Source organism: Eulemur rufifrons, chromosome 27, assembly GCF_041146395.1.
Source record: "Eulemur rufifrons isolate Redbay chromosome 27, OSU_ERuf_1, whole genome shotgun sequence".
NCBI lineage: Eukaryota > Metazoa > Chordata > Mammalia > Primates > Lemuridae > Eulemur > Eulemur rufifrons.
Window position 1 is genome coordinate 24,137,368 of NC_091009.1, and position 26,738 is coordinate 24,164,105.

Here is a 26,738-nt window from a genome sequence, read left to right on the forward strand (position 1 = left end):
AGTCTTAGTACACACACATACGCACATGTATATACCATAGACCCTCATGAGTACACACACACACACACGTATACACATTTACCCTATTCCCTCTTAGCTGAGGAAACCAGATATTAATTCTCTTTGTCAGTGAAATAAATAAGAATAACTTGTAGCTTGAGATGTAAAAAAAGTTTAAAACACACATACACACACACACACACATTTTAGCCCTTAATGTAGGAATCCTGCGATTATAGTAGACCATGCTTAATGTCTCTTCAACGACATGACTTTATAAGCCTGTCCGTTTGAAATGCCATGGCAGATATGTTCACACCCTCCCCACTTGTCATGTCACTGTGCCCCTAGCCCACTGTGTTCCAGTGGTCTGCTTAGGTCAAAGTCAAATTTTATATTAGTATGTTTATGATGGAAGCGCATGATAATTCTCCAGGCCTTGTTAGTTGTAAGTCCATAAACTGCAGTCTGGCTGCAAGGATCAAATCTGTGGTTGGATTGTAATCCTGGCTTGACATTTCTTCTCGGATGTGTTCTCAGCCGCTCGTTTCCAGCAGACCAGCTGGATTTTCAGTACAGCACCTCAGTCAGCGTTAAAAGTCTTAACACTCTTGCTGATCCAGGCTGGTTTAAAATTCACTTTTGAGATGGAATGGAAGGGTGGAAAATCTAAAACCCCAGGACATTCCCAGGTAATTGTTCTGTGGCATAGCTGCACGGGATGTCTTCCCACCATCAGATTAGCCTTTTAAATCAACGGTGCTCAAATTGTCTTTAAAATGACTTTGTTTTCTATGACCATTTAATGTCTAACTTTGGGACTCAAGGGTGGGATGAGTGCGTCTTAATAGTGGTGAGAAAAGCCAGTTTGTGCATTGCATTTGCTGCCAGACCACCCACGAAGGGGCCAACACATGGGATAATTGCCAGTAGATTCTTTCAGCATCTGCCACAAGGTAACTCCCCTTCTGCCTCAGGCACAGGTGCTGGCCCTGGCCTTGGTTCCTGAGTCCCGTCTTTGATTTGATGCATCAGTTCTTACTGTCCTTTTTATGTGTTGGCCAGGCCCCTGACTTCCTCACCTTTGCTTTGATGTCTGCCTTTTGACTAATTCTCTTACTCTCTGACAAATAGTGCCCACAGATGGCATGGAGCAGGGAATGAAAGCCAAGCTAGGTTTGCTGTTCGGTAACAGGGCATGTATGTGTGTGTGTGTGTATGTGTGTGTGTGTGTCTGTGTGTGTCTGTGTGTAAAGGCTGAATAAGAGATTAGGTGGGAATTCTTGGTTAAAATGAGAATCCGTGATGCTCCAGCAGTTTCATTTTTTCCTTATCTCTTGCTTTTCTGTTATGCAAGATAATTGGGAGTAGGCTGCAGGATATGTTTCTGTACCGTTCTCCCTTCCGAGGAGGACAGGCAAACGGGTAGAGAAGAATTAAAGTGTAAGGTTCAGAGTTTTCTCTCTCTATATTGCTCACCAAAAGATGAGTCACCCCTCTTGTTTTCTGTCTTACCCCATGAAGTAATCTCTCATATTAAAGGAGCAAATTCATTTTGAAAGGTCCATGTATTTACTTCTAAATTCAGAGTTAAACTTGAGCCAAAATCAGGCAACAAAAGGAATGTAAAACCTTAGAGGAGATTTTTAAGAGCCAAAGACTTAGAATATTGAAGGTTGAAGGTTCTGGCAAGCTGTTGTAACTGTCAATCCTTCTCCATGTGTCTTCATGTCAGATATTTATAAGCTGCTCTTAGGAAAGATACAAAGTAATAGATAACAAGCCACAACCTCACCCCCCCACCCCCGCACCATAGTAACATTTTATCTCTATCCCTTAGGATGATGGAAAAGTGATGATTTAGTGACCGCTACTTGAAGGAGCCATCCTCAATTTTTGGTTACTTCTATAATAAATTGGTAGGAAAGAGATTGTGGGAAGAGATTTGAGGACACTTAGGCAGTGGTCCCCACTGACCGTCCATCCTGGTACCCTTTGTCCACTATTCTCTGCTGGACGTTGGGTTATGGCATCAACTCCTCTAAAAGAATTTGTGACTTTGTATATCATGACAAGGCTGGCCTCTTTTTATTATCCCTGGACTTACCCTCAGAGGAGCTAGAATTTTAACCTATCCCTGAACCATCTCTTCTGGCCTAGAGGGATGTATGGGCTACAGCACCCTCACTGGTGGCTCAGCCAGGTTGAAACCCGGCAGCCAGTTCAGCCATCGTGGGGTCAAGGCAGGGGGAAGCAGTCGTCCTTCCTGGGAATGGAGAAAGGACTCAGTAAATACATTTTCCTGATTGCTGATTGCACACTGTGTTCCCCTCCTTCTGCCTTTCCTTTTCAGTTTTCCTCTTCCCCTCCTGCCCACCCCCTCTCCTTTTCCTGATCATGTGATGTCTTTGATCTTCCCGTGGCACCCACAGCCCTGCTGTGCCAACTTTGCTGGAGACATTTGTGACAGAGCTGGAAGAACCCTGGGGTTTTCATTTGAGCTCAGTTCAATGTTGAACTTACAAATGGGATATCATTGGAGGAGTGGGCACAGAAATACCCCCTAAAACTAAACTGAGTTTATGAAATGGGCTGCTTATCTTTGGGACTTTATATCTATTGGAAGCCCAGACAGAAGTAGGGAAGTGAGAGGAAAAATATGTCCTTTATCCATATTTATTTGACACACACACTTATTGGGTGTCTTTTGGGTGTCTGGCCTCAGTCTGCACACCAGGAAATGTGCTGCACACAGAAAATGTCTGAGATAGAGCCTCTGCTTGTATGAGTCTACTTGGGGGAAGAGGCAGACAGGTGAGCAGATAAGAACAATAGAGCATCATCAGTGATCTAACAGAAGTCTGTGTAAGGCAAGTGGGGGTATGACAGAGGGGACAGGCAATGCTGGCAGGGGTACAGCAGCGTCTGGGAAAGGCTTCCCTGAGGGAGGAGGGCGAGTCAGCGGCCTTATTTTCACTGTGGAAAGTGAGCAGCTGGCTTCCCTGAGCAAGACCATCTTGAGCTAGACTCTCATTGGGTTGTCCCCTCCCAGTTGGCCTTTTGAACAATAGGAGCTTCAGTCTCTCCAGAACTGGTTCCCCTGATGGCTCTGCTATAAGGGACATCATTGGTCTAAATTGTGTGTTATCATCTCCCATCAAATTGGTTTTCTCTTCCTGTGTTTTTAACCTCATTGAATAGCTGTCACCACAGTCACCCAAACCAGAAACTCAAGGGCCACCTGGATTGCCTCTTCTTTCCCTCTACAGCTGTTGTTCAGAGTCCTGTAGATTCTGCCTCTGTAGCTGCTCTCAAGTCTCCCCTTACCCCCTGCGCAGGCCACGGCACTGGTCTAGGCCTGCGTGGTCTCTTGCCTGGGGTCCTGACTTATCTTCTGTATGTCAACCTTTTTTTTTAGTCCACCACTCATACTGTTGTTCTGTCCTTCTAAACTGCAAATTGGCATAGGTGTCTCTCTCCTTACCATATTTAGACTCTGCTGGTTCCCTCTGGGCTTTAGGATGAAGTTCAAATTTCTTAACTTACTATGTTTTTGCTGCCTAGATTCACCCGGTCTGGCCCCTGTCGGCCTCTTTAGCACCACTGCAGGCCACCTGCCCTTTCCAAGCCACGCCCCTTCATCCAGCCACGCTGAATGTTTCACTCTTCACTGACATAGCACCTTGTTTTATGATTTTCTGCCTTTTTAGGTGCTGTTCCTCCTGTGTGGAATGTCTTTCCTTCCTTCTTGAGTCCACCTAAGTTTTACTCATCTTTCAAAATTTTGCTCTAGTGTTACCCTCTCCAGGAAACCTTCCTTGACTCCCGGGCCTGGATTAGATGTGCCTCCTGTGGACAGTCTTGGTCATAACTTCCTGTACTCATCTCCGCCATAGAACTTAGCTTGCTATATCATGATTTTTTATTCATTTGTCCGTCTACTCTACTAGAGTATGTGCTGTCTCAGGCCAGTGTCTTATTCCTGTTAGTATCTCTAGTATCTATCTCTAGTGCCTGGTCCATAGTAATTATGCTTATAGAATTAATACACGAATAAATGAATCTATTATCTGGCTAGGCATGATTGCTATTATCAAGTATTTATAGAGCAGAAAGGAAAATATGGGGTTGGGAATTTGGGAAAGAATTTATTTCCTTCTTTCAGCACAGGCAGAGTTACCATCCTGGGGAGAAGTGTGACATTTCACACTGCCCGTTCATTTCCCATCCTACACCCACTCACCTTCCCATGCCCTCTGCTCAGCCTGCTGAGAGCCAGCTCCTTCCAGAGCTACTTTCTTGGAAAGAGAATCAGGGATAGGCCAGAGAGGGAGAGGCCAGTCTGAGCATGGGGAGATGCCCAGAGGTCCAGGGATCTTCCTTTTCAACCTTTTATGTTGTATCAGCTGATGGACCAGGGCCCTGAGCTCCCTCCCAGGTGGGGTCTGGGGTGTCTGCCCTGGATCTCCCTCTCATCAGTGTTCCCACAATGTGAGTTGCAGTGGTGGTAGTGAGCCTTGTGGATATTTGCATGTGCAACTGTTTTCTACCTGATTGAAAAATAAACCTCTGCTCTTGTTGAAAAGCTTTGCAGAATTCAATTCCAGCTTTGTTTTGGGCCAAAGCAGTTTCTGACTCTGAGACTCTAAGAAATCTTACTTCACAGTTCCCACAGCACATTCATAAGTGGTGCATTTGGGGAGATGTCAAAGACCCCCGTGGAGTATGTGCTGTCCCCTCCTGTTAACATGAATGGGATCCCCACAGTCCAGCCACCACACATCTCTTTCCAAGCTGACTCCAGCAGTTCCACATCTCTGCTTCATGGCATCAGGGTAGATGAAAGCACCACTAGTTTTTATCAAAGCCCAGCACTTCTGGAATGAGATTACAAAAAAAAAAAAAAAAGAACTGATTTGCTATTCTTGCTATGTTGACAAAAATTCATCTGGATCATGCTTCTTAAAAGTTGTGCAGAAAAAATAATAAAGGCCATTCTTCTGCTTAACTCCATTGTCCTCTGGATTCTAAGTCTGTCTTGGAAAGGAGCTCCAGGGTAAAATTTAGCAGATGAGATTTCTACTGGAAGGTGCTGAATGCTTGTGAACTCTAAAGGATAAAAAAATAAAATTGCCTAGTTTTGCTTTTAACTGTCATGTAAAAATAGTTGCACCCTCTGCTTATTTGCTGTATACCTATGGTTTCTGGAGCTCCTGAAACCCAAACCTTGTCTTCTTGAAGACCCTGACAGGCTTTCAAGGGTCTCATGGGGCAACTGCCATGGTCATAACTTTGATGCAGATGGGTTTTTGGATGTTAGAATGGACGACTGTCTTTGGGGGCCTTTAAAAGCAGTCAAGATCACTCAGACATCTTAGATTCTCAATAAAGACCTGCCACCAACCATCCTTCCCCCATCCCGAAGCAGACTAGGATCTGCTGGTGCTTTTCCCACCTACCCAGCGGTTGAATTCATTTCTTATTCCCCTGGCCTCAGAGAAGGTAATCATGGAATGGCCATTTGACTAGCTTGTCCATGTAAAACCCAGAACCAGCTCAGTTTCTGTAAGGTCAGACAGACAGCAGGGAGATTGGGAACAGCCAGAGCCATGTCACCATATCAGAGAAACATCTCCATTGCCTGATATTACCTGGTGGAAAACCCTTGGACCAGAGTGGAGAGATTGGTGTTCTAGACTCTTTCTCATTGTCTAATCACTCTGTGCCTTGGTTTCCCTAATAGTACAATGATACTAAAACCTGCCCTACATAAGCCACAGAGCTATGATTAATATGAAAGTGCATGGAAAAGCAAATTGCTACACACTTTCGAGTGGGTCAAGGTGCTTTTCTGAGCAGTGAGTCTTGCTCGCGGGGATGCGGAGTGACTCATGGGCTTTCAGGACAACGTCGGGGGTCTGTTTCTGACAGTGTAACAGGTGATGTGAATGTCTGTGCACCTTCAGGATGTGGTTGACCCTGTCTTTTCACTCTTCCACATGCTTCAGGCTGGGGGAAGTTTGCTCGGCTGACCAGAGCACTGACAAGCAGCAGGGGTGTCCTGCAGCAGCTGGCTCCTAGCGTGCAAAAAGGCGAGAATGTCCACAAGCACTCCCGCCTGGCAGAGGTAAGGGCAAGGGCTTGGCTCATCTTGAGCCCCATTTCTAGGGGGTGCATGGACTGAGGAACTGGCACAAAGCTAGTGTGCTGTCTTGGAGGGGACCTTCGGGATATCCCCAGACTCCTGTCTTGGCTGGATTGCAAACCACGATGTAACGTGTGACATTGGGTAAGTTCCTTCACTCCTTTGAGCTCTGCACTTTCCCATATGTAAAAGTAGGCTGGAAAAGCTCTGTTCCAACTTGCTTGAGATTACAGGTGTCAAATCACTTTTTTGAGGGGGTAGGGGAGGAGCTGGAAGTGCTTCATATACATGAAAGAATTTTTACTTATAAACCATAAACAATTTTGTTATTTGAGCGATAATATTATTATAGTAATAGAAGATGCAGGAAGCAAAAAGAAGAAAATAAAAATTACCTGTAATCCCACCGACCACATAGCATTGTTACATATTTTTAATGTGCATTTAACTCTTTTCTTTGTATATATCCTATTTCCTGAAGACTAAGAAATTCATTTTCTTGACACGTTAATATTTATGAAGTTGAGATGCATCTGAGAATCCTTGTGTACGTTGGATGTGGTTGTGTTGCCTTTCCTTTACTTTATATAATCATGAACATCTTTCCAAGTTAATAAATATCCTTAAAATTATTGTTATTCTAAGTTTTGTAGTATGGAAAATTTAATATTTTTCCTTTTGTGGAGAGAAATGAGAGGCTGGGAAGCCTTGATGAGGCGTTTTATCAGGGTTAATGCTCCCAACTCACTATTATTTGCTTTTGGTGGCATCTGGTCATTATTTCTTCAACTAGACCTTGGTGAGGCTAATTAGAGGCCCTACCCTCCACATAGCAAACTTTTATCTTACCCAAAGATGACAACATATGCTGTCCCTTTGCCTGAAGGTGGCCAGCCATTCCTTGATCCACGTTTGGATGGTGGGGCCCCTTTCTGACCTGGCTCCAGGGTCCTATACCCTAAGGGAGAAACTCCCAGCATGCTGCAGCTCACAGTGGGTACCCTGCATATAGGCACCAAATGTCAAATGAGTTAACTACAGATGATCTCTTTGTAGCAGCCCAAAGCTTTTGCCAATAGTGGGGATGGGGAGTATTGGTTTGTATCATGTTAGAGAAGGAGAGACATTTGTATGATGGCAGCTTCTTTTTTTGTCATGATGTGGGCTTGGCTTATGATAGGAAAAATACTAAAAGAGACCTTTCTACTCTCAGCCTGCACTTTCCCTGCTTCTTCTTATGATTAATAAAGTATGGCTGGGCGTGGTGGCTTGTGCCTGTAATCCTAGCACTCTGGGAGGCTGAGGTGAGAGGATCACTTGAGGCTAGGAATTCAAGACCAGCCTGAGCAAGAGCGAGATCTTGTTTCTACAAAAAATAGAAAAATTAGCTGGGCATGGTGGTGCATGCCTGTAGTCCTAGCTACTCTGGAGGCTGAGGCAAGAGTATTGCTTGAGTCTAGGAGCTTAAGGTTGCAGTGAGCTATGATGACACCACTGCACTATAGCCAAGGCGACAGAGTGAGACTGTGTCTCAAAAAAAAAGTAATCTCCTCTCCTGATTCTCTCCCCCATGCTCACTCTTATCTGGTCACACCGGCCTCTTTGCTGTTCCTTGTACATGCCAGGCTTGATGGCAAGTGTTTGCGCAAATGTCATTTTCTCTCTGCAGCTACCGCTGTCAGTCAGGGTTATACCCGAGAAACAAAGCCGGCAGGATGTTTATATATTAAGAGAATAATAGGTGATTGTGGGGGTTGGCTAAGCATGTCCAACATTTGTAGGGCAGGTCGGCAGACTGGAAACCCTTGGGAGGAGCTGACGCTGAAGTCCACAGGCAAATTTCTTCTTCCTCAGGGAAACCTCAGTTCTGCTTTTAAGGCTTTTCGACTGATTGGCTAAGGTTCACTAAGATTACAGGGGATAATCTCTCTTCCTGAAAGTCAACTGATTGTAGATGTTAATCACATCTATATAATATATCTTTACAGGACCACTTAGATTAGTGTTTGCTTGAATAAGTGGGTCTGATGGTCTACTCAAGTTGACACATAGAACTATTACAGTTCACCCTCTTATCAACTTGACACCCATATACTTTTCTTTAAGCCATAATTAATCTCCAAATAAGACAATAACAAAATCATACTTCTGCCTAACATGATACAATTATCCTATGTACAATGGAAAACATGCTAACCCTTTCCCCCAAAGAGGATGAAAAGTCATTGGTGATGTTCACTCTTTTTCTTTATGTCCTGTAATTTAAATACTGTGATATAAAATTAACTATTATTAATACATCTTATGTTATATGATAAGGGGAAAAGAAAGGGAATAAAATAATAGTATTTGATAGATATATATTCATAACAAAATAAAGAAGAATTACCCAACTCCTAGTCCTCTTCTCAATCTGCTGTTTTCTTCCACTTAACATCTTCCAATGTACTATACAGTTTATTTATTGTGTTTGTTGTTCACTGATAAATCCTAACCACTTAGAACAGTGTCTGTCACATAGTAGGTGCTCAATAGTGTTTTTTAAAAAAATTGATTGATAGAATGAAAGAAAGGAAATGATGCTAATGTTTTTGTCTACTTGTCTGGCATAAGTAGTTGCTTATTGATTGCCAATAGGAGGCAAACACCTGGGTCTCATCTCAGGGGCTAGTAAGTTTTAATTAGCCTGGCTAGAGGCTTATTGATTTTTATTGATCTTTTCAAAGAACCAGCTTTTTTTTTTTTGTTAATTTTCTCTGTTGATTTCCTGCTTTCAATTTTATTGCTTCCTGCTCTAATTTTTGTTATTTCTTTTCTTCTGCTTACTTTGGATTTAGTTTGCTTTTCTTTTTCTACTGTCCTAAAGAATAAGCTTAGATTATTGATGTTTACTCTTTCTTGTTTTCTAATACATGCATTCAATGCTGGAAATTTTACCACAAAACAAGTCTCAGGAAATTTAAAAAAAATCAAAATTATACCATGTATCTTCTCAGACCACAATAGAATAAAACTATAAATCAATTCCAAGAGTTACACTGAAATCTACACAAAGTCACGTAAATTAAACAACATGCTGCTGAATGATCCTTGGGTCAATGAGGAAATTAAGATGGAAATCAAAATAATCTGCAAACTTAAGGACAAAGGTGACATAAGCTATATCAAAATCTATAAGATTCAGCAAAAGCAGTCCCAAGGGGAAAATTCATACCCTTCTATAAAAAAGACAGAAAGCTCACAAATTAACCACCTAATGTCACATCCAAGGAACTAGAAAAATAAGAGCAAACCAAACCCAAAAGCCAGCAGAAGAAAAGAAATATAAACTAGCTTGTTTTTTTTGACAGGCTAGTTCGAGGGTGGAGCTGGGCCCTGCAGTAGTGGTGGAGTCCTTGGCGCCACAGGGCCTGGGGCGGTGCTGGCAGGCTTTGGGCAACAGTTCTTTTGCTGGTTTCTTCTCATCTGAAACCTCTTTTCTCAGCTCAGGGCGGATAGGTTTGCAGCACACCTGATCTCCTTAGCTGGTAACTCTCCTTACTAAGAAGAAGGAGAGATCCCTACATGGCTCTTTTGTAACCTATTCTGGAAGATTGACCCGGTGGGGCTGGGGTGGTGGATGCACTGAGAGCCTGTAATGCAGCTGATCTGTGTTGTCCTCTTCCCATGTGATTGTCACAGTCTAAGCTGGTGCTGGATGATCTTCATGTGCCATGGTGGATTGTTCCCCAGGCCGCTGTTGGAAGCTTGGGTTACGGGCTAGGAGAGACTCTCTCCACAGAGGCTGGCATTGTGGGAGATTGCTCTGCCTGGGTCTCTTCATGGAGGTGACAGTGGCAGCTGGGCAAGGCTATCTAGGCAGTGGTTGTAGGTGCCCAGGCTGTGTGCGTTCACTCCAACTGGGTGCAGGTGTGATGGCAGCTTGAGGATAGTGAATCCTTGGGGGAGCTTTGGACTTGGTGAGGCTGTCCTGCCAGGCGGCCAGTGGGAGGAGCCTCAGGGGCAGGGCTGCGGGCCTGGTGGTAGCGCTGGAGCCTCGGGGGCAGTCTGGGCTGACCAACAGCGGCCGGGAGCTTTGGAGCTGGGGCTGGGGGGCTCAGTGGCAGCGCTGCAGCCTCAGGGGTGGCGCTGCAGGGCCCTGCAGCAGCGGTGGAGCCTCAGGGCCCCACAGGGCCTGGGGGCAGCGCTGGAGCCTTCGGGGCAGAGCCTCAGGCCCAGGTGCAGCAGGAGCCTTAGAGCCGGGGCCACGGGCTGGAGGTAGCACAGGAGCTGCGGTGTGGGACTACAGAGTGGGAGCCACAGAGGCAGAACTGCCAGCTCGGTGACAGCGTGGGGATCACAAGGGCGGGGCTGCTGGGCGGGCCCTGGACTGCCCAGGTGCCCCAGAGGCGGTCGCGGAAGGGTTTCTCAGGTGGTGTCTGTGGTGCTCATTCTCCTGAAATTCCCCTGGGCTGGGCAAGGTTGCTCAGTTCCCAGTTACGGAGCGAGCACACAAGACCTGCTCGGCTTGCTCCCTTCCCAGCCCAGCGGGGCTGACGCGGAGGCAGCTGCAGCAAAGCTGAGCCCTGTGCAGACCTGGCACTCTGGGCCTTAGAGCTCAGAATGGTGTCAGTTGCAGCAATCCTGGAAGCAAAGCCACCAGGTCCCTGCTGTGCCTGCTCTCTAGTACAATGTGGCCGCACAGACTCCAAGCAGCTCCCCGCTCAGCCCAGAGGTCTGCTGGTGGCGGTGGCGGCCCCCTCACAGCTCGGGATGCAGCGCCCATAGGGGAAAGGTGGAGCCCAGGGTTCCCTCTTCCTCTCCTTCCCCACGTGTGGGTGCTTCCCCCAGCTACCTCTGATCTTGCCCAATGGATCACCCCTCACCTTATCCTTCGCTCTGAGTGTTCCATTGCTTCTCAGGTGATTCACAACGCCCTTTCCACCAAGGCCCATCCGTAGGTGGGCGTCCACCTGCAACTTTCAATCCTGTCCTTGAGAGCAGCACGCTAGCGCTGCTTCTAGTCCGTCCGTCATCTTGCGGCCCTCGCCCCCTCCCCCCCCCCATTCCTTTTCTGATGTTCTTTATGTACATCTTAGTGTCTGACCTATATCATTTTTTTTTAATCTCTGAAGAATTTCCTTGGACATTTATTGCAAGGCAGGTCTATTGGCAAAAATTCACTCAATTTTTGTTTGGCTGAGAAAGTCTATTTTTCCTTCACTTTTGAAGGATAATTTCCCAGGGTACAGAATTCTAGGTTGGCGGGTTTGTTTTTCTCTTAACTCTTTCAATATTTCACTCTACTCTCTTCTTGCATGGTTCCTGAGAAGTTGGATGTACAGTGGACCATTGAACAACATGAGTTTGAACTATCTGGGTCCACTTATACATGGATTCTTTTCAATAAATATTTTTTTATTTCTTGGAGGTTTATTGGAAAATTTTTTGGAGGTTTGTGACAATTTGAAGAAACTTGCAGACAAACTTTACAGTCTAGAAATATTGAAAAAATTAAGAAAAAGTTAGGTATGTTATAAATGCGTAAAGTATATGTAGAGACTAGTGTATTTTATTATTTACTACCACAAAATACACACAAATATAAAAAGTTAAAATTTATTAAAACTTATGCACACGAACACAGACCATACATGGTGCCATTCTCAGTTGAGAGAAACGTAAACAGATGTGAAGATGCAGTATTAAATTATAATTACATAAAGTTAACTGCAATACACACTATATATTAATACTACTGTAATAATTTTATGGTTACCTTCTGTTGCTATTGGTGAACTTTAGTGTTGCAAGTATCCATTTAAAACGCTGTATAACACTAATCATCATGTGAGCAGTTTCTCTCTAGTATATTACATATCCCAGTAAAAAGTGATCTCTCAAAATTCTCATCGTGGATCTCTTGTGCATTTTTCACTGTGTTAGTGCAATAACGTAAACCTCAAATAACACCATGGGACCCATACGAAGTGCCTTTAGTGATGCTGGAAGTGGTCCCAAGAAGCAGAGAAAAGTCTTAACATTATAAGAAAAAGTTGAATTGCTTGATATGTCTGTAGATTGAGGTCTGCAGCTGTGGGTGCCTGCCATTTCAGACAGATGATTCATCTTGTAAACAGATAATGTAAACTTACGGTATCAATAAATACAGTCCAGTACTGTAAATGTATTTTCTCTTTCTTATGATTTTTCTTAATAACATTTTCTTTTCTCTAGCTTACTTTATTGTAAGAATATAGTATATAATACATGTACAAAATATATGTTATTAGACTGATAATATGATTGGTAAGGCTTCAGGTCAGCAGTAGGCTATGAATAGTTCAGTTCAGGAAAGTAGTTCAGGGAAGTCAAAAGTTATATGTGAGGCTGGCTCACACCTGTAATCCTAGCACTCTGGGAGGCCGAGGTGCGAGGATTATTGGAGGTTAGGAGTTAGAGACCAGCCTGAGCAAGAGTGAGACCCCATTTCTACTAAAAATAGAAAAAAATTAGCCAGGCATGGTGGTGGTTGCCTGTAGTCTAGGCTACTTTAGAAGGCTGAGGCAGGAGGATTGCTTGAGCCCAGGAGTTTGAGGTTGCTGTGAGCTATGATGATGCCTCTGCTCTCTAGCCTGGGTGACAAAGTGAGACTTTGTCTCAAAAAAAAGAAAAAAGTTAGATGTGGATTTTTGATTGTGTAGGGATTGGTACCTCAGCTCTTGAGTTGTTCAAGGGTCAACTGTAATTCTTATCTTTGCTTCTTTATAGCTGTGTTTTTTTTCGCCTTTGGTTTCCTTCAGGATTTTTTTGTTATCTTTGATTTTCTGCAGTGTCAATATAATATGCCTAGGTTTGTTTTGTTTGGTTTTTGTGGCATTTATCCTGCTTGGTGTTCTCTGTGTTTCTGGGATCTGAGGTTTGATGGCTGACATTAATTTGGGGAGATTCTCAGTGATTATTGCTTCCAATATGTCTTCTTTTCCTTTGTTTGTCGTCTTCTTCTGGTATTCCCATTATGTTCATATTCCACCTTTTGTAGTTGTCCCACAGTTCTTGGATATTTTGTTCTTTTTTTTTTTTTTTTTTGCTTTTCAGTTTTGGAATTTTTCTACTGACATATCCTCAAGTTCAGACATTCTTTCCTAAGACATATTCAGTCAACTAATGAATCCATCAAAGACATTCTTTATTTCTATTACAGTGCTTCTTATCTCTATCATTTCTTTTTGGTTCTTAGAATATCCATCTCTCTGTTTATATTGCCCGTCCTTGTATGTTGTCTACTTGATCTATTAGAGCCATTAGCATATTAATCATAATTGTTTTAAATTCCCAGTCTGATAATTTCAACACCCCTTCCATATCTCAGTCTGGTTCTAATGCTTGCTATGTCTTTTTTAAACTATGCTTTTTGCCTTTTAGTGTGCCTTGTGACTTTTTGCAAGCCAGCCATGATGTACTAGGTAAAAGGAACTGCGGTAAATGGGTCTTTCAGTAATGTGGTAAGATGTCAGGGGAGGGAAAGTGTTTTATAGCCCTACGATTAGGTCTCAGTCTATTAGTGAGCCTGTGCCCCTGGGCTGTGAACTTCACGAAACATTCCTCCCCAGCTAGAGCTGGCTAGAGATGGGTATTTCTCTTCCTCCAGGTCAGTTAGGCTCTGATAAAACTCCAATAGGTTAGGCTCTGGTTAAGTGGTTTCTCCTGAGTTCAGGCCTTGTTAAGAACAGAGTGCCTTGGCACGTTTCAAAATTGTTCCTTTTCCCCTCCCACAGCCAGAGTTTTTCTCTGATCTTCACTGTGAGAACCTGGTAGAGCTCCTGGGGGTGAAAGTCACAAGAGTGTGAGGGCCGTCCTCTCACCGGGTCCCCCTGGGGTTTTTAACTCTCAGACTTGTCCACACAGCCTACAGCAATTTTGCAGTTACAGTGTAGGTTTTGCTGCCCAGTACTGGTTCCTGTGCAGATTTCTACTCAGGCGTGTCTGCTCTGGTAAGTTGTGATTCCCTGTCTTCACCTGTCTGCCTTTCCAGTTTTGGGGCTTCGGTTTGCCCTGCGACCTCCCTTCTCCGATGGATCTAAAAAGAGCTGGTTTTTCAATCAGCTTTTTGCTTTGATATTAGGAGAGAGTGATACGTGCTGGGTGGGCAACTGGAAGTCTGTAGGAAGTTTTAAACGGAAAAGAATCTGTTCCCTGTCGAGGGCCTATAGCTGTTATTTTATTTATTTCTCTCATTGGTTAAGTGCCATTGATCCAATGGATACCTCAGTGAAACCTCTACTACCTCTAGGGAAACATTGACCTCTCCTACCTCTAGGGGAAAAAAAGCACACGGAGACTGGGAATGCCAGTTTTGCATTTAAATGGGTCGCCCAGGTTTCAAGGCTCATTCATCTCCGTGTTCAGCAGCTCTTCTCTCCTGAGCTCAGGCAGTCTGGCTTTAGTCCTTACTGTAGACCTTATATTTCCTTTCTGGACTGATTCTAGAAAAGAAGGAAGCATTTACTGTGTGCCAGATTCTGTGCTTCTTGTCCCCTCCTTTAATCCTCTGAACAACTTGGAGCGGTTTTACAGAGGAGGAAACTGAGGCATAGGCATGTTTGCTAACTTGTTCGAGGTCACCTGGTGGTAAGTGGTGGAGTCTGGATTGCGAACCAGGTTTATCTGACTCTGAACCCAGCCTGTTTCCCATTTGGGGCAATTCCGCTGATAATTGTTCCTATTTTCCAGCCTTTTGCTACTGCTTATACCAGGGTGACCAGGATTTTTGGCTTTAGACCTGGTAGGGGCCTATGAACTTTCTCATTTCAGGATAGGAAACCAAGTTTACTTTCTGATCTTAAAAATGTCTTATGTCGGTGCATAAGGTAGGCTGGACCTTTGCTACAGGCTGGGTTCTCTGGGACGCAGACACCGAGTAACACCTGTGGGAGAAGAGGGGGAGGAAGCAGCACTGGGCAAGGAGAGCATCAGGCCGCAGTGCAGACCCCCTGGAGGGGGGGGTCTCTGCCAGCCCCACAGGGAGCTCTGGAGCAAGGACTGTCCCTCACAGAGCAGAAATGGCCAGGCCCTTAACTCTCTTCTCGCTCAGTCATTGGCAGGTGTTCACCGGGAGCTCAGCCTTCTGTCCCGTAGGAACTAACAGTTGGAGGCTACCAGGTAACTATACCTCCTGCAGCTGGGCAGAGACTCCTTAAAGAGGGATCTGAGGGGCCATCTCTGGATCTACCACCCTTTGCTGCTATGACTCCTTCTGCCTTTGTAAGGCGGAAAGTCTCAGCAGGATTTATCATGTGGCCTCCGCATGGGAGTGACCCTGTTGGGGTTTGGTCTGCCTGGGACCACTCTGTGCTCTGGCCTCTGTCTCCATGGAACTGCTTGTGGGGAAGACGTGGAAGGGAAACCACCTTTTCCTGCCACATCCTCTCTGGAATCTTCCCAGTGAGGGAGCCAGATGAGATAGGCCACTGTGATGGCTGGAGCAGGGGCACATTCGTGTAGGCAGGTCAGGGGGTGAGTGGTACCCAGCTCACAGCTCATGGTAAGTACAATTAGATGGCACATCTGGTAAATGCCATCCATATATTCTGCTGTTTTTCATGCAGATTACAGGAGTAGTGGGCTGAAATAACATTAAAGGTTGCAATCCATTTGGAAACTTACTCAGCTGTGTGGTTTTGGGCAAGTTATTTCACCTCAAACTCCTGGGCTCAAGCAATCCTACTGCCTCAGCCTCCCAAGTAGCTGGGACCATAGGCATGCACCACCATGCCCAGCTAATTTTTTCTATATATTTTTTAGTTGGCCAGATAATTTTCTTTCTAATTTTAGTAGAGACCGGGTCTCGCTCTTGCTCAGGCTGTTCTCGAACTCCTGAGCTCAAATGATCCACACACGTTGGCCTCCCAGAGTGCTAGGATTACAGGCCTGAGCCACCATGCCTGGCCCTATTCTCCTGTTGATGGATATTTTTTTAATACCATTATTTGGTTATTACAGAAAATGCTTCAGTAAACTTCCCTGTATATATATTTTTAGTCTTAATTCAGAAACTTTTCAAACATTCATAGTAGTAGAGAGTAATTTGACAAATATCCATTTTCAAACTACGATGTAGAAATTGCAAATGTTGACAGTTTCTCGCTTCACATTCTTGACAATCTAGAAATTGTAAATGTTGACAATTTCTCACTTAAATCTTTTTAAAAATTAAAATATCACCTATAAAGTTGAAGTCCTTTTAGAACTTATTACCAGAGGCAATCATTACCCTGAAGTGTGTGTCTCCTTTCTATTGATGTTTTTATATTTTTATTACTTATTTATCCATAAAACATGTAGCATGGTTGTGTGGTTTTCTTACATTTTTGAACAAATGATATCAAACTTTGATATTTTGCAACTTGCATTTTACACCTGACATTGATTTTTAAGAACTTTATTTTGAAATAATCAACTACTCATAGAAAGTTGAAAAACTGGTACAGAGAGAGTATCCTGTGCTCTTCATCCAGCTTCTCTCAATGGCATTATCTTATGTAGCTATAGAATAAAAGCACAACCAGGAAACTGACATGTATAGAATCTTGTTAATTAAACTAAAGACCATATTCATATTTCATCAGTTTTTATGAGCTCTCATTTGTGTGTGTGTGGATGTGTATAATTCTCTACAATTTTATTTCATGTATAGATTTCTGTAACCACCATGATTAAGATACAAATCTCTTCCATTACCCCCACAGAACTGCCTTATACAACCCCTTCCTACTCATACCTCCATCCCCATTCCCTGGAAACCATGCATTTGTTCTTCATCTCTACAATTCTATCATTTTGAGAATGTTATATAAATGGAATGATAGATAATGAACCTTTTGAGATTGGCTTTTTACTACTATAATTGCCTTAACATCCATCCAAGTTATCGCACATATCAATGTTTGTTCTAATTTTCCATTGTGTGGATGTATCAGTTTGTTTAACCATCAATCTATTAAAGGATGTAGAGGTTGTTTCCAATTTTGGAGTATACGAATAAAGCTGCAATGAACATACAGGTTTTTGTGTGAACATATGTTTTCATTTCTATGGGATAGATGCCCATGAGTGTAATTGTTGGGCTGTGTGTGTGTGTTTGTGTGTATGTGTTTAAGGGTATATTTAGTTTTATAAGGAAATTGCCAAGCTATTTTCCAGTTATAGTTGGCTGTATCATTTTACATTCCCACAAGTAGTGTGTGCGAGATCCAGTTTCTCTGCATCCTTGCCAGCATTTGATATTTACACCCTTTTTTATTTTAGCCATTCTAATAAGTAGGTAGTAGTGATATCTCATCAGGGTCTTAATTAGCATTTTAATAATGGTTAAAAATGTTGAACATCTTTTCATGAGCTTGTTTTCCAACCATATGTCTTCTTTGGTGAAATGCCAGTTCATATCTTTTGCGCATTTTGTAATTGGTATCTGTTTTCTTACTGTTGTAAAAGAGTGTACTGTTCACACTCTTCCCAGTAATGTTTGAGAAGACCATTCATTTCCCATATGCTGATTCTCACATGGTAGTGTTAGAATGCTAAATTTTTCCCAATGATATTTCATTTCATTTTAGTTTACATTAGCTTGATTGCTAGTGAGTTTCAACTTTTAAAATGTTCATTAGTCTTTCTTTCCTCCGTAGATTTCCTGTTTATATTCTGTGTTCATTTTTCTGTTAGGTTATTTGTCTTTTCCTGGTATATTATTCCTATTACCATTTAGTAATATTCTATCTGTATAAACATTTTTACTTCAGTTATTTTGGTTAATATTATACATGCTTTCTTTGAGTCAGCATTTTCCTGGTTTTTTTTTTCCTCCTCTTTTTACAACTTTTCTATGTGTCTCTCAGTCTACATATATCTGGCTCTCCCTTTTCATTAAGAACAATATCATAATCAACAACGTCTAACTCTTACAGAGAACTTAAACTCTATACCACTCTAATACTCTGCAAATGTAGTATTAATCTTTTACATACAAATTATATTAACCAATTGTTCCAATAGCCCCGTAAGGTGGGAGTTACTATGGTACAGATTATGAAAGTGAGGCACAGAGAGATTAGGTAAGTGGTAGCATCAGCAGTGAGACTCAATCTGACTTCTGGTACTATGCTCCTAACTACTATGCGAGAGTATCTACCTTTAAGTAAAAGACTTTAATCTGTTTATGTTTATTGTTCTTACTATTTTTTTTTTTTCTTGAGATAGAGTCTCGCTTTGTTGCCCAGGCTAGAGTGAGTGCCGTGGCATCAGCCTAGCTCACAGCAACCTCAAACTCCTGGGCTCAAGCGATCTTACTGCCTCAGCCTCCCGGGTAGCTGGGACTACAGGCATGCGCCACCATGCCCAGCTCAATTTTTCTATATATATTTTTAGTTGGCCAGATAATTTCTTTCTATTTTTAGTAGAGATGGGGTCTCGCTCTTGCTCAGGCTGGTCTCGAACTCCTGACCTTGAGCGATCCACCCGCCTCAGCCTCCCAGAGTGCTAGGATTACAGGCGTGAGCCACCGAGCCTGGACTATTCTTACTATTTGGAATCTGCTGGCATTATTTTAGTATTGAATTTTATGTTTTCTGTTTACTATCCCCCCTTTTTTTTCCTTTTCCCTCTTTCCCTCCGTCATTTTCTTCCTACTTTCCTTCCTTCCTCTCTCCCTCCCTTTCTCTCCCTCCCTGATTGTCACTCAATTTCATTTCTCTCTGTTGGTTTGAAAAGTCTACACTCTATTTTTGTTCTCCTATTAATTAAATTTATATATTTTTAACAACACACCTATCTTAAAGCTAATCACTGTATCTAACTGCTTCTAGAACAAAACAAGGACCTCAGAATACTTTAAAGTACTTTCATCCATACTCTTGTCTAGCATTTTAGTTTTTCCTTATCTTTAACTTCACCATTGGCCATTATTATTTTTCTTTTTATAGTTAATACCTAATTTGATTTGTCAACATATGTTTTACCATTTTCTTTGGTTATCATAAATTTTTGTTGTTGACAGCTTGCTTCTGGGCTCAGTTTCCTTCTTGCTGAAGCATATCCACAAGTAGTTCCTTCATAGAGAGTCTTAGAATAATAAATTCTTTTAGTCTTTTTATGTCTAAGTATGTCATTATTCTTGCCTCTTTCTTAAATCATAGCTTAAATGAATTTTTAATTTTAGGTTGACAGTTACTTCTCATGTCTAATCTGTTCATTGAGTTAGTTTTATTTCTTTTGTTTTAAATATATACTTTTTTCATTTCTAGAAATTGGTAGTTCTTTTTCAAATCTTGCTGTTCTTCAAAAATAATGTCGTATTCATGCCTGCTAACAGCTCTTTCTTTGTTATTGCTTCAGAAATGTAGACATATCTTAAATCCTCTTGGTGTTTCATTTCCTCTTGTGGTGAGTTTATCTACTACTGGAGTCTTTTGGTGGGAGTCTGTTGGGTCCCAGGTTGATGAGGCATCTGAATGTGGCGGTTGAGTCTATCAATGCTACATACTATAGTTTCACTTGGTCCATTCCAACTGTTCTGTAAAGATTTTAGCCCTGAGGCTCCCAGGCATGTGAACAGTGTGAATTCTAGCTCCTTACTTACATATGGCACAGGCTTGGAGTTCTGATATCTCACAGATAAGATTTTTCTACCCAAAGGTCCAGCCAGATGACCAGTTTCCTTTTTATGTCTCTGAGACAAGGGGTAGAGATACCCTGTTCTGTTTTCTCTGTTAGGGCAGCCCTTTGTCACCCCAGCAAGAGCATGTGGCTTCCCCTCCTGTCCCCTGCAGTATATACCTGGTTCTGATAACTGTTGCTTCTGAAAAACTCCTATGCTATTTAGTTTCAGCTCTTACCATTGGTTTTGTGTTCCTGTTATGTTTCTGATACCTGAGGTTTTGAACATTTAATAGTATTAAATGTTTTACTTTTTTTTTTTTTGAGACAGAGTCTCACTCTGTTGCCCAGGCTAGAGTGAGTGCCGTGGCGTCAGCCTAGCTCACAGCAACCTCAAACTCCTGAGCTCAAGCGATCCTCCTGTCTCAGCCTCCCGAGTAGCTGGGACTACAGGCATGCACCACCATGCCCGGCTAATTTTTTCTATATATATTTTTAGCTGTCCATATAATTTCTTTCTATTTTTAGTAGAGATGGGGTCTCACTCTTGCTCAGGCTGGTCTCGAACTCCTGAGCTCAAACGATCCGCCCACCTCGGCCTCCCAGAGTGCTAGGATTACAGGCGTGAGCCACCGCGCCCGGCCTAAATGTTTTACTTTTTAAACATCATTTCAATGTGTTTGGTATAGATGGACAGTTTACCCGTATTTACTTAGTCCTCTCTATTGACTGTTAGCTTTCTAAACACTCATGCTAGTATGAATATTATAGATTACTTGAAGTGGAAGTAAGAAGACAGGATGTGAACATTTAAAACTGGATAGAAAGTGCTGACGTTCAAAAAACAAGGTCATACCAGTTTATACTGCCCATCTAATCACAGATGCGAGTTTCTTTCTTCTCTCACCATTACTGATATTCAATACTACTCATTGTTTACTTAATCTTAAATTTTAACATTTTAATACATTTTTAAAGGAAGAGCCTCTATTTTTTATGAGCTGCACAAGGACTTGGTCTGATAAATATAGAGGGTGCTTTCCTTATGTTCATGAGAGTACTGCTCTCAGCCAGCCATCAGTAGGACGTGTCTCAGGAGCATGAGATGGCCCAGAACTCACCTCTGCAGGCAGCTGGGCAGATATGCAGAGAGCTGAAGTTGGGATGAACTTTACTTATTGAACACATGCACGGTTAGGCTTGCCATCCACATTTCCCTGGTGATGAGTGGGTGCCCGTCTGCTGTTGAGGGAGAGCAGGAGATGGTATGTCCAGGCTGAGGCCACATCAGGGTCCTTAGTTTTCTGGTCCCACAGCCCAGTGTCACCAGTGGAGGCTACTAGGATTTATAGGAGCAAAAATGTTATTCTTTTTCCTAGAACAACCTCCCTTGTTTCTCAGTCATTGAAATTGAGATTTCCTGCTTCATCCTTTTTTTTTTTTTTGCGGGGTGGAGGGGGGAGGTCAGTTGCATTTGGCTCCTAAGACTCAGGGAAAAGTGATAACACTGAAATGACTCCTCACTATGTGGATCTATTGTTTTGGAGAAGAAAGTCACTTCGGAAACAGGAAATTCTACCACAAGTACCTGGAGTTTGAGTTCATTTTGCCTCTCACAAGGAGTCTTTTAAAATCCTGACAATGGTCTCAATATGGGCAATATGGCTGTGCCTGTAGGTGGTAAGTTTGCTGCTACTGGAGGGCTTTGGGATGACCACTTCATGGTACGTTGAAGGTGAGCTTGGGAAGTGGCTGGGCTGGTGATGGCCTTCCTGTTGCCCTAAGGCCGGCCTGTGCCTCGTTGCTCCTTATGCACACGGAGGCCATGAGGTTCTACCTGGTTGGCCCTCTCTTGTCCGAGGCTGGGGTCTCGTGAGGGGGTTCTTTGCTTTTTTCCTGGGAGGGCCGTTTTGTGTATGCATTTATTATATTTTAATAAACTTTGCTTACTTAAATCAGGCAGGGGAGAACTCAAATGTTCAGTGATGCCAGGGATCAACTCTGTACTTGATTCTGGTGAAAAAGTCATAAATGACCAGTTGAAATCAGGTTAGGGATTTTCTTCAGCTTTTTTTTTTTTTTTCTTTTCTTTTTTTTCTTTACAGACAGGATGATGTAGTAGAAAGAGAAAGAGATTTGGAGTCAGTCTGACCCAAATCCTTCTCTAAAACTCTACTACATTCCAGCTGTGTGACTTTGTAAGTTACTTAGTCTCACTAATCTTTCCTCATCCTCATAAAATAAGGATACTACCTATCCTAAAAGATTGTTGTGAGGATTTGTGATGCTCTTAAAGACAAGTCTGATCTTATTACTCCCTGCTTAAAAATCCTTCAACGTCTTTTTCTTGCATCTTGGATAAATTTAAAATTTACTGGTGACTTACAAGACCAAAAGCACCTCTTCAGCCTCATCTGGCAGTTCCCCCAGACTCCGGCCCCCACCTTCAGCATCAGCCAGATTGCACTCACGCTTGTCAAACTCTGTCTTGCCCCTGCGCATTGGAACATGCCCTCCCCTGGCCTGGAAGCTCTTAGTCCATCTCTTGGCTGGGGTACTTCCTACTCACTCTTCAAGTTTCAATGTAGATCTCACACCTCCTCTGCAACTGCCCCACCCCAATCCAAACTAGTTAAGCTTCCTCTCAGAACCTGTCCTTGCTATGTACAATTTACTCTTTGAGCGTTCGTGACACTGGAAATACTTTGGTTTCATACTTGCCTCCTCCGGTAGACAAAAGCCCATGTGGGCAGAATTGGTGTCTGGTTTATTTTTATCCCCACCATCAATCACAATGCTGCCATGTAGTAAGTACTTAGTAAATGTTCATTAAATGAATGAAGGAAGAATGGAAGCAAGTACCTGGTTTAGTGCCTGACACTTAGTAGGGTCTCAGTGATTGTTGGTTCCTTTTCACATTAAGCCTTTCTTCCTCTGTCAGTTGTCTACTTTGATCACGGATCATGGAAAACTATTTGTGACTGACTTGCTAATGATGACAACGTTTTTGTGACTCAGCCTCACTACTAATTCTAATCATCCTGAATTTTAGAAATATAGCTGAAGATTTTAAGATAAAATGTTAAAAGAATACAGCTGAAGCACTCAGCAAACTAAGAAGAAACCAAGATTGTTTCCCAACTGCATTCCCACATGGGAGTATATTGGTGAAGGTGTTATGTGGGTTGGTACTGGACTGTAACATAAAGTATATGGGTTAATACTTTTCATTGCTTCCCACTGCCCTTATCTCTTCCATTAAAGAACAAGTGCATCATGGAAAAAGTCTTAAAAATAGCACCTGCCTGGTTTATGGAGAAGGGTGTTTGACAGGAATTAAGCCATTGTTTAGCTTGGGATGTCTGAAGACCCAAATCAAGCTTTATTTTGTGACTGGAGCACCACCTAGTCTTGTTAGCGTCCAGCTCTCCCTTTTTTCTCTGAGTATGTGGCTGAGTTTGTCTTCACTTTGTAGTCATAAAAACCCAAGTTATTTCTAAACAGGGGAGCTTTTCGGGATTGTACTGAGGAATAGAAAAAGCACACATATAGGTGCCTGGTGGGGGTGCCTGGAGTAAGGAGTTTAAAGAATTAGGGTTTCTTGTGACTCACAGAGGGAGGGTGCTTGACACAGTTGTGGATGATGGCAATGGTGGTGTTGATGGAGGGTGTTCTACCTGTGCCCTTAAATAATCAAGGAAGCCATTTTGGTGGTGAGCGGTGTATCCTCTGGGGCCACTCTCAAAGAGGAAGTTCTCTGTGTCTGACTTAGCTTTCTCTGCTGCCGTCATCCGGGGAGATGACAGCTGATGTTCCCAAGAGATGGCTGCTGGCTCCTTCTGCTCTTCTTGGGGCCCATCCTGGCCAGGTCTTCAAGCTCACAGGAAGACTTTAGAGTTTGCCCACAGCTTTGCCCAGTGCTACTGCCTGGTTTAACCCCGCATCTTCTCTTTCTAGAATCCTGCAGTGGTCTTGCAGCAGGTCTCCCTGCCTTCAGACTTGCCCCTTCTCCACACTGCTGCCCAGCCACCTTCACCAAGAGCACCTCTATCATCAACCTCGCTTAAAATTCTTAGCTGTACATCAAGGGCTTAGCAAGTCCTTCTCTCCTTAAATAAACTTTGTGTCCCAATGTTGCCCTCTCTAGTCCCTCTGAAACACAAGGGCAACAACAACAAACTAAAAACTCAGCTGAGCTTCAGTCACAGCAGGTCTCCCCCACAGTGAGCTCTTACACTGCCTCCTTTAAATGTCTGAGCCTTTGCACGTTCGTCTGCCCAGAATGCCCTGCATGAGTTTTGTCTGCCTTGTGGCTCAGCGTCAGGGGAGATCTTGACAATCGTTTCACATCTAAGTCTTTTCTGATCACCTAAGGCAATTAGTTTTCTCTTTTCCTTTGTTGTTAAAGTGCTATTACGTGTGCATTTCTTACCACTTTTTTAGTAATTTGTTTACACATCTCTCTTCTGTTCTAAGCTATGCATTCCTGTGGATAACTTTTAGTGTCCAACTGTCCATCAGACATTCAACCAATGGTTGTTTTTATTACACTGTAAGGATCCATAGACTTGATGGGGTCTGTGAGGATACTTTCTTTTCTTTGCTCCCTAAATAAATCTGCTTTATCAGTCCCCCTTTCTTCTTAGGCCATTTTAATTCTGCTATTCGTGGTCCCTGATCCTTGAGGAAGCCAAGGACTTTCTGGATCGCGTCAATTTAAGGTAAAAGGATATATTCCTGGAAGATTCCAGGTTCTGTGAGCTGATTGCTGGAACCTTCCTGATTCTCATCTAGAAACCCCTGAGCCAATATTTTTATTTGCACAAAAATATTAGTTTCTGAATACTGCTTTACCATTCACAAGAATACACACACACACACACACACACACACGTATACATACATACATAAACCCACATTCACGTCTCTATTCTGATTTGATCTTCCTAGTTTCTTTCTGGTGTAGGGGGTATTAGCTTCATTTTTCAGGTGAGGAAACAGAGGCATGGAGACCTTGCCTTGCCCAAGGTTGATCAGCTACGAAGCCAAGGTTGGGTTTCCAGGCTGAAACTGCCAGGTTCAGGCTGCAAAAGCTGTATCTTGATCGACTTACTGTGTTTGCAGCCCCCTCTCTAAGGCTTTCCCCACCACCCCTTCATTTCCTGACACGTCTTCTCTGCTCCCCACCTTCCTGTCTCTCACATGTTTACATGTACACACACGCCAACAGTTCACATTTTTTTTTTTTGCTTTTGAGAACTTTTGTATATTTTATTTTATTTTATTTTATTATTTTTTTATTTTTTCCCCATCCCCTCCCCCACCCTCCACCTCAGTCTGATGTCCAATTGGTGTCGTTCCCAGATTTGTATTTAGGTGATGATCAGGGAAACCAATTTTCTGGTGAGTACATGTGATGCTTGTTTTTCCATTCTTGGGATACTTCACTTAATATAATGGGTTCCAACTCTCTCCAGGAGAACCATAGAGATGTCGTATCTTCATTATTCCTTATAGCTGAGTAATACTCCATGGTGTACATATACCACAGCTTACTAATCCAATCATGTATTGATGGGCATTTGGGTTGTTTCCACATCTTTGCTATTGTGAATTGTGCTGCTATAAACATTCGGGTACATGTGTCTTTGTTACAGAATGACCTTTTTTCCTTTGGGTATATGCCCAGTAATGGGATTGCTGGGTCAAATGGCAGGTCTACTTGAATCTGTTTAAGATACCTCCATAATGCTTTCCACAGGGGTTGCACTAGTTTGCAGTCCCACCAGCAGTGTATTAGCGTTCCTGTCTCTCCACACCCACGCCAACATGTGTTGTTTTGGGTTTTTTTGATAAAGGCCATTCTCACTGGGGTTAAGTGATATCTCATTGTGGTTTTGATTTGCATTTCCCTGATGATTAGAGATGTTGAACACTTTTTCATTTGTTTGTTAGCCATTTTTATATCTTCTTTTGAAAAATTTCTATTCATGTCCTTTGCCCACTTTTTGATAGGGTTGCTTGATTTTTTCTTGCTGATTTTCCTGAGTTCTAAATAGATTCTTGTTATCAGTCCTTTATCTGATGTGTAGTATGCAAAAATTTTTTCCCATTCTGTAGGTGGTCTGTTTATTCTCTGGACTGTTTCTTTGGCTGTGCAGAAGCTTTTTAATTTAATCATGTCCCATTCATTTATTTTTGTTGCTGCTGTGATTGCCTTGGGGGTCTTCTTCATAAATTCTTTGCCTAGGCCAATGTCTGTAAGAATCTTTCCTACATTTTCTTCTAGAATTCTGATTGTATCACTCCTAAGGTTTAAGTCTGTTATCCACCGTGATTTGATTTTTGTGAGAGGTGAAAGCTGTGGATCCTGTTTCAGTCTTCTACAAGTGGCTAACCAATTCTCCCAGCACCATTTATTGAATAGGGATTCTTGTCCCCAGAGTATATTCTTTCCCGGTTTGTCAAAAATTAGGTGACTATATGAGGATGGTTCTATATTTGGATTTTCTGTTGTGTTCCACTGGTCTGTGTCCCTGCACTTGTGCCAATACCAGGCTGTTTTAAGAACCATGGCCTTGTAGTATTGTTTGAGGCCTGGCAAATTAATACCTCCCATTTTGTTTTTGTTGCTTAAAATTGCTTTTGCTATACGGGGTCTTCTTTGATTCCATACAAAGTGTATAATTATTTTCTCTATGTCTGTAAAGAATGATGTTGGTAATTTAATAGGGAACAGTTCACATTTTTTAATTCATTTTTTGTTGCCTAGTGTGTGTATAGTTTATCCATTACAAATCTGCTTCTGAGGACAAGGTCTATGGTTGTTTAAGCCAGCACAGCGTATTCTTATGGCAGAATGTGACTTCATGGTTGAGACCGTGCTGTCCAGTGTGGTAGCCACTGGCCATATGTGGCTGTTAAGCAATTGAGATGTGGCATGTCTGAATTGAGAGGTGTTGTA

At 42.6% G+C, this 26,738-nt stretch overlaps 1 protein-coding gene across 2 annotated transcripts in view; it reads left to right on the top strand.

The window, feature by feature from the left end:
- The window catches only part of KCNH1 (potassium voltage-gated channel subfamily H member 1), a 311,923-nt gene that overhangs the window by 38,963 nt on the left and 246,222 nt on the right, over positions 1-26,738 (top strand). For both annotated transcript variants that reach the window (XM_069459283.1, XM_069459284.1), the window contains exon 5: positions 6,009-6,127. In XM_069459283.1, the coding sequence (XP_069315384.1) occupies positions 6,009-6,127 (119 nt within the window). The remainder of the gene's footprint in view (positions 1-6,008; positions 6,128-26,738) is intronic.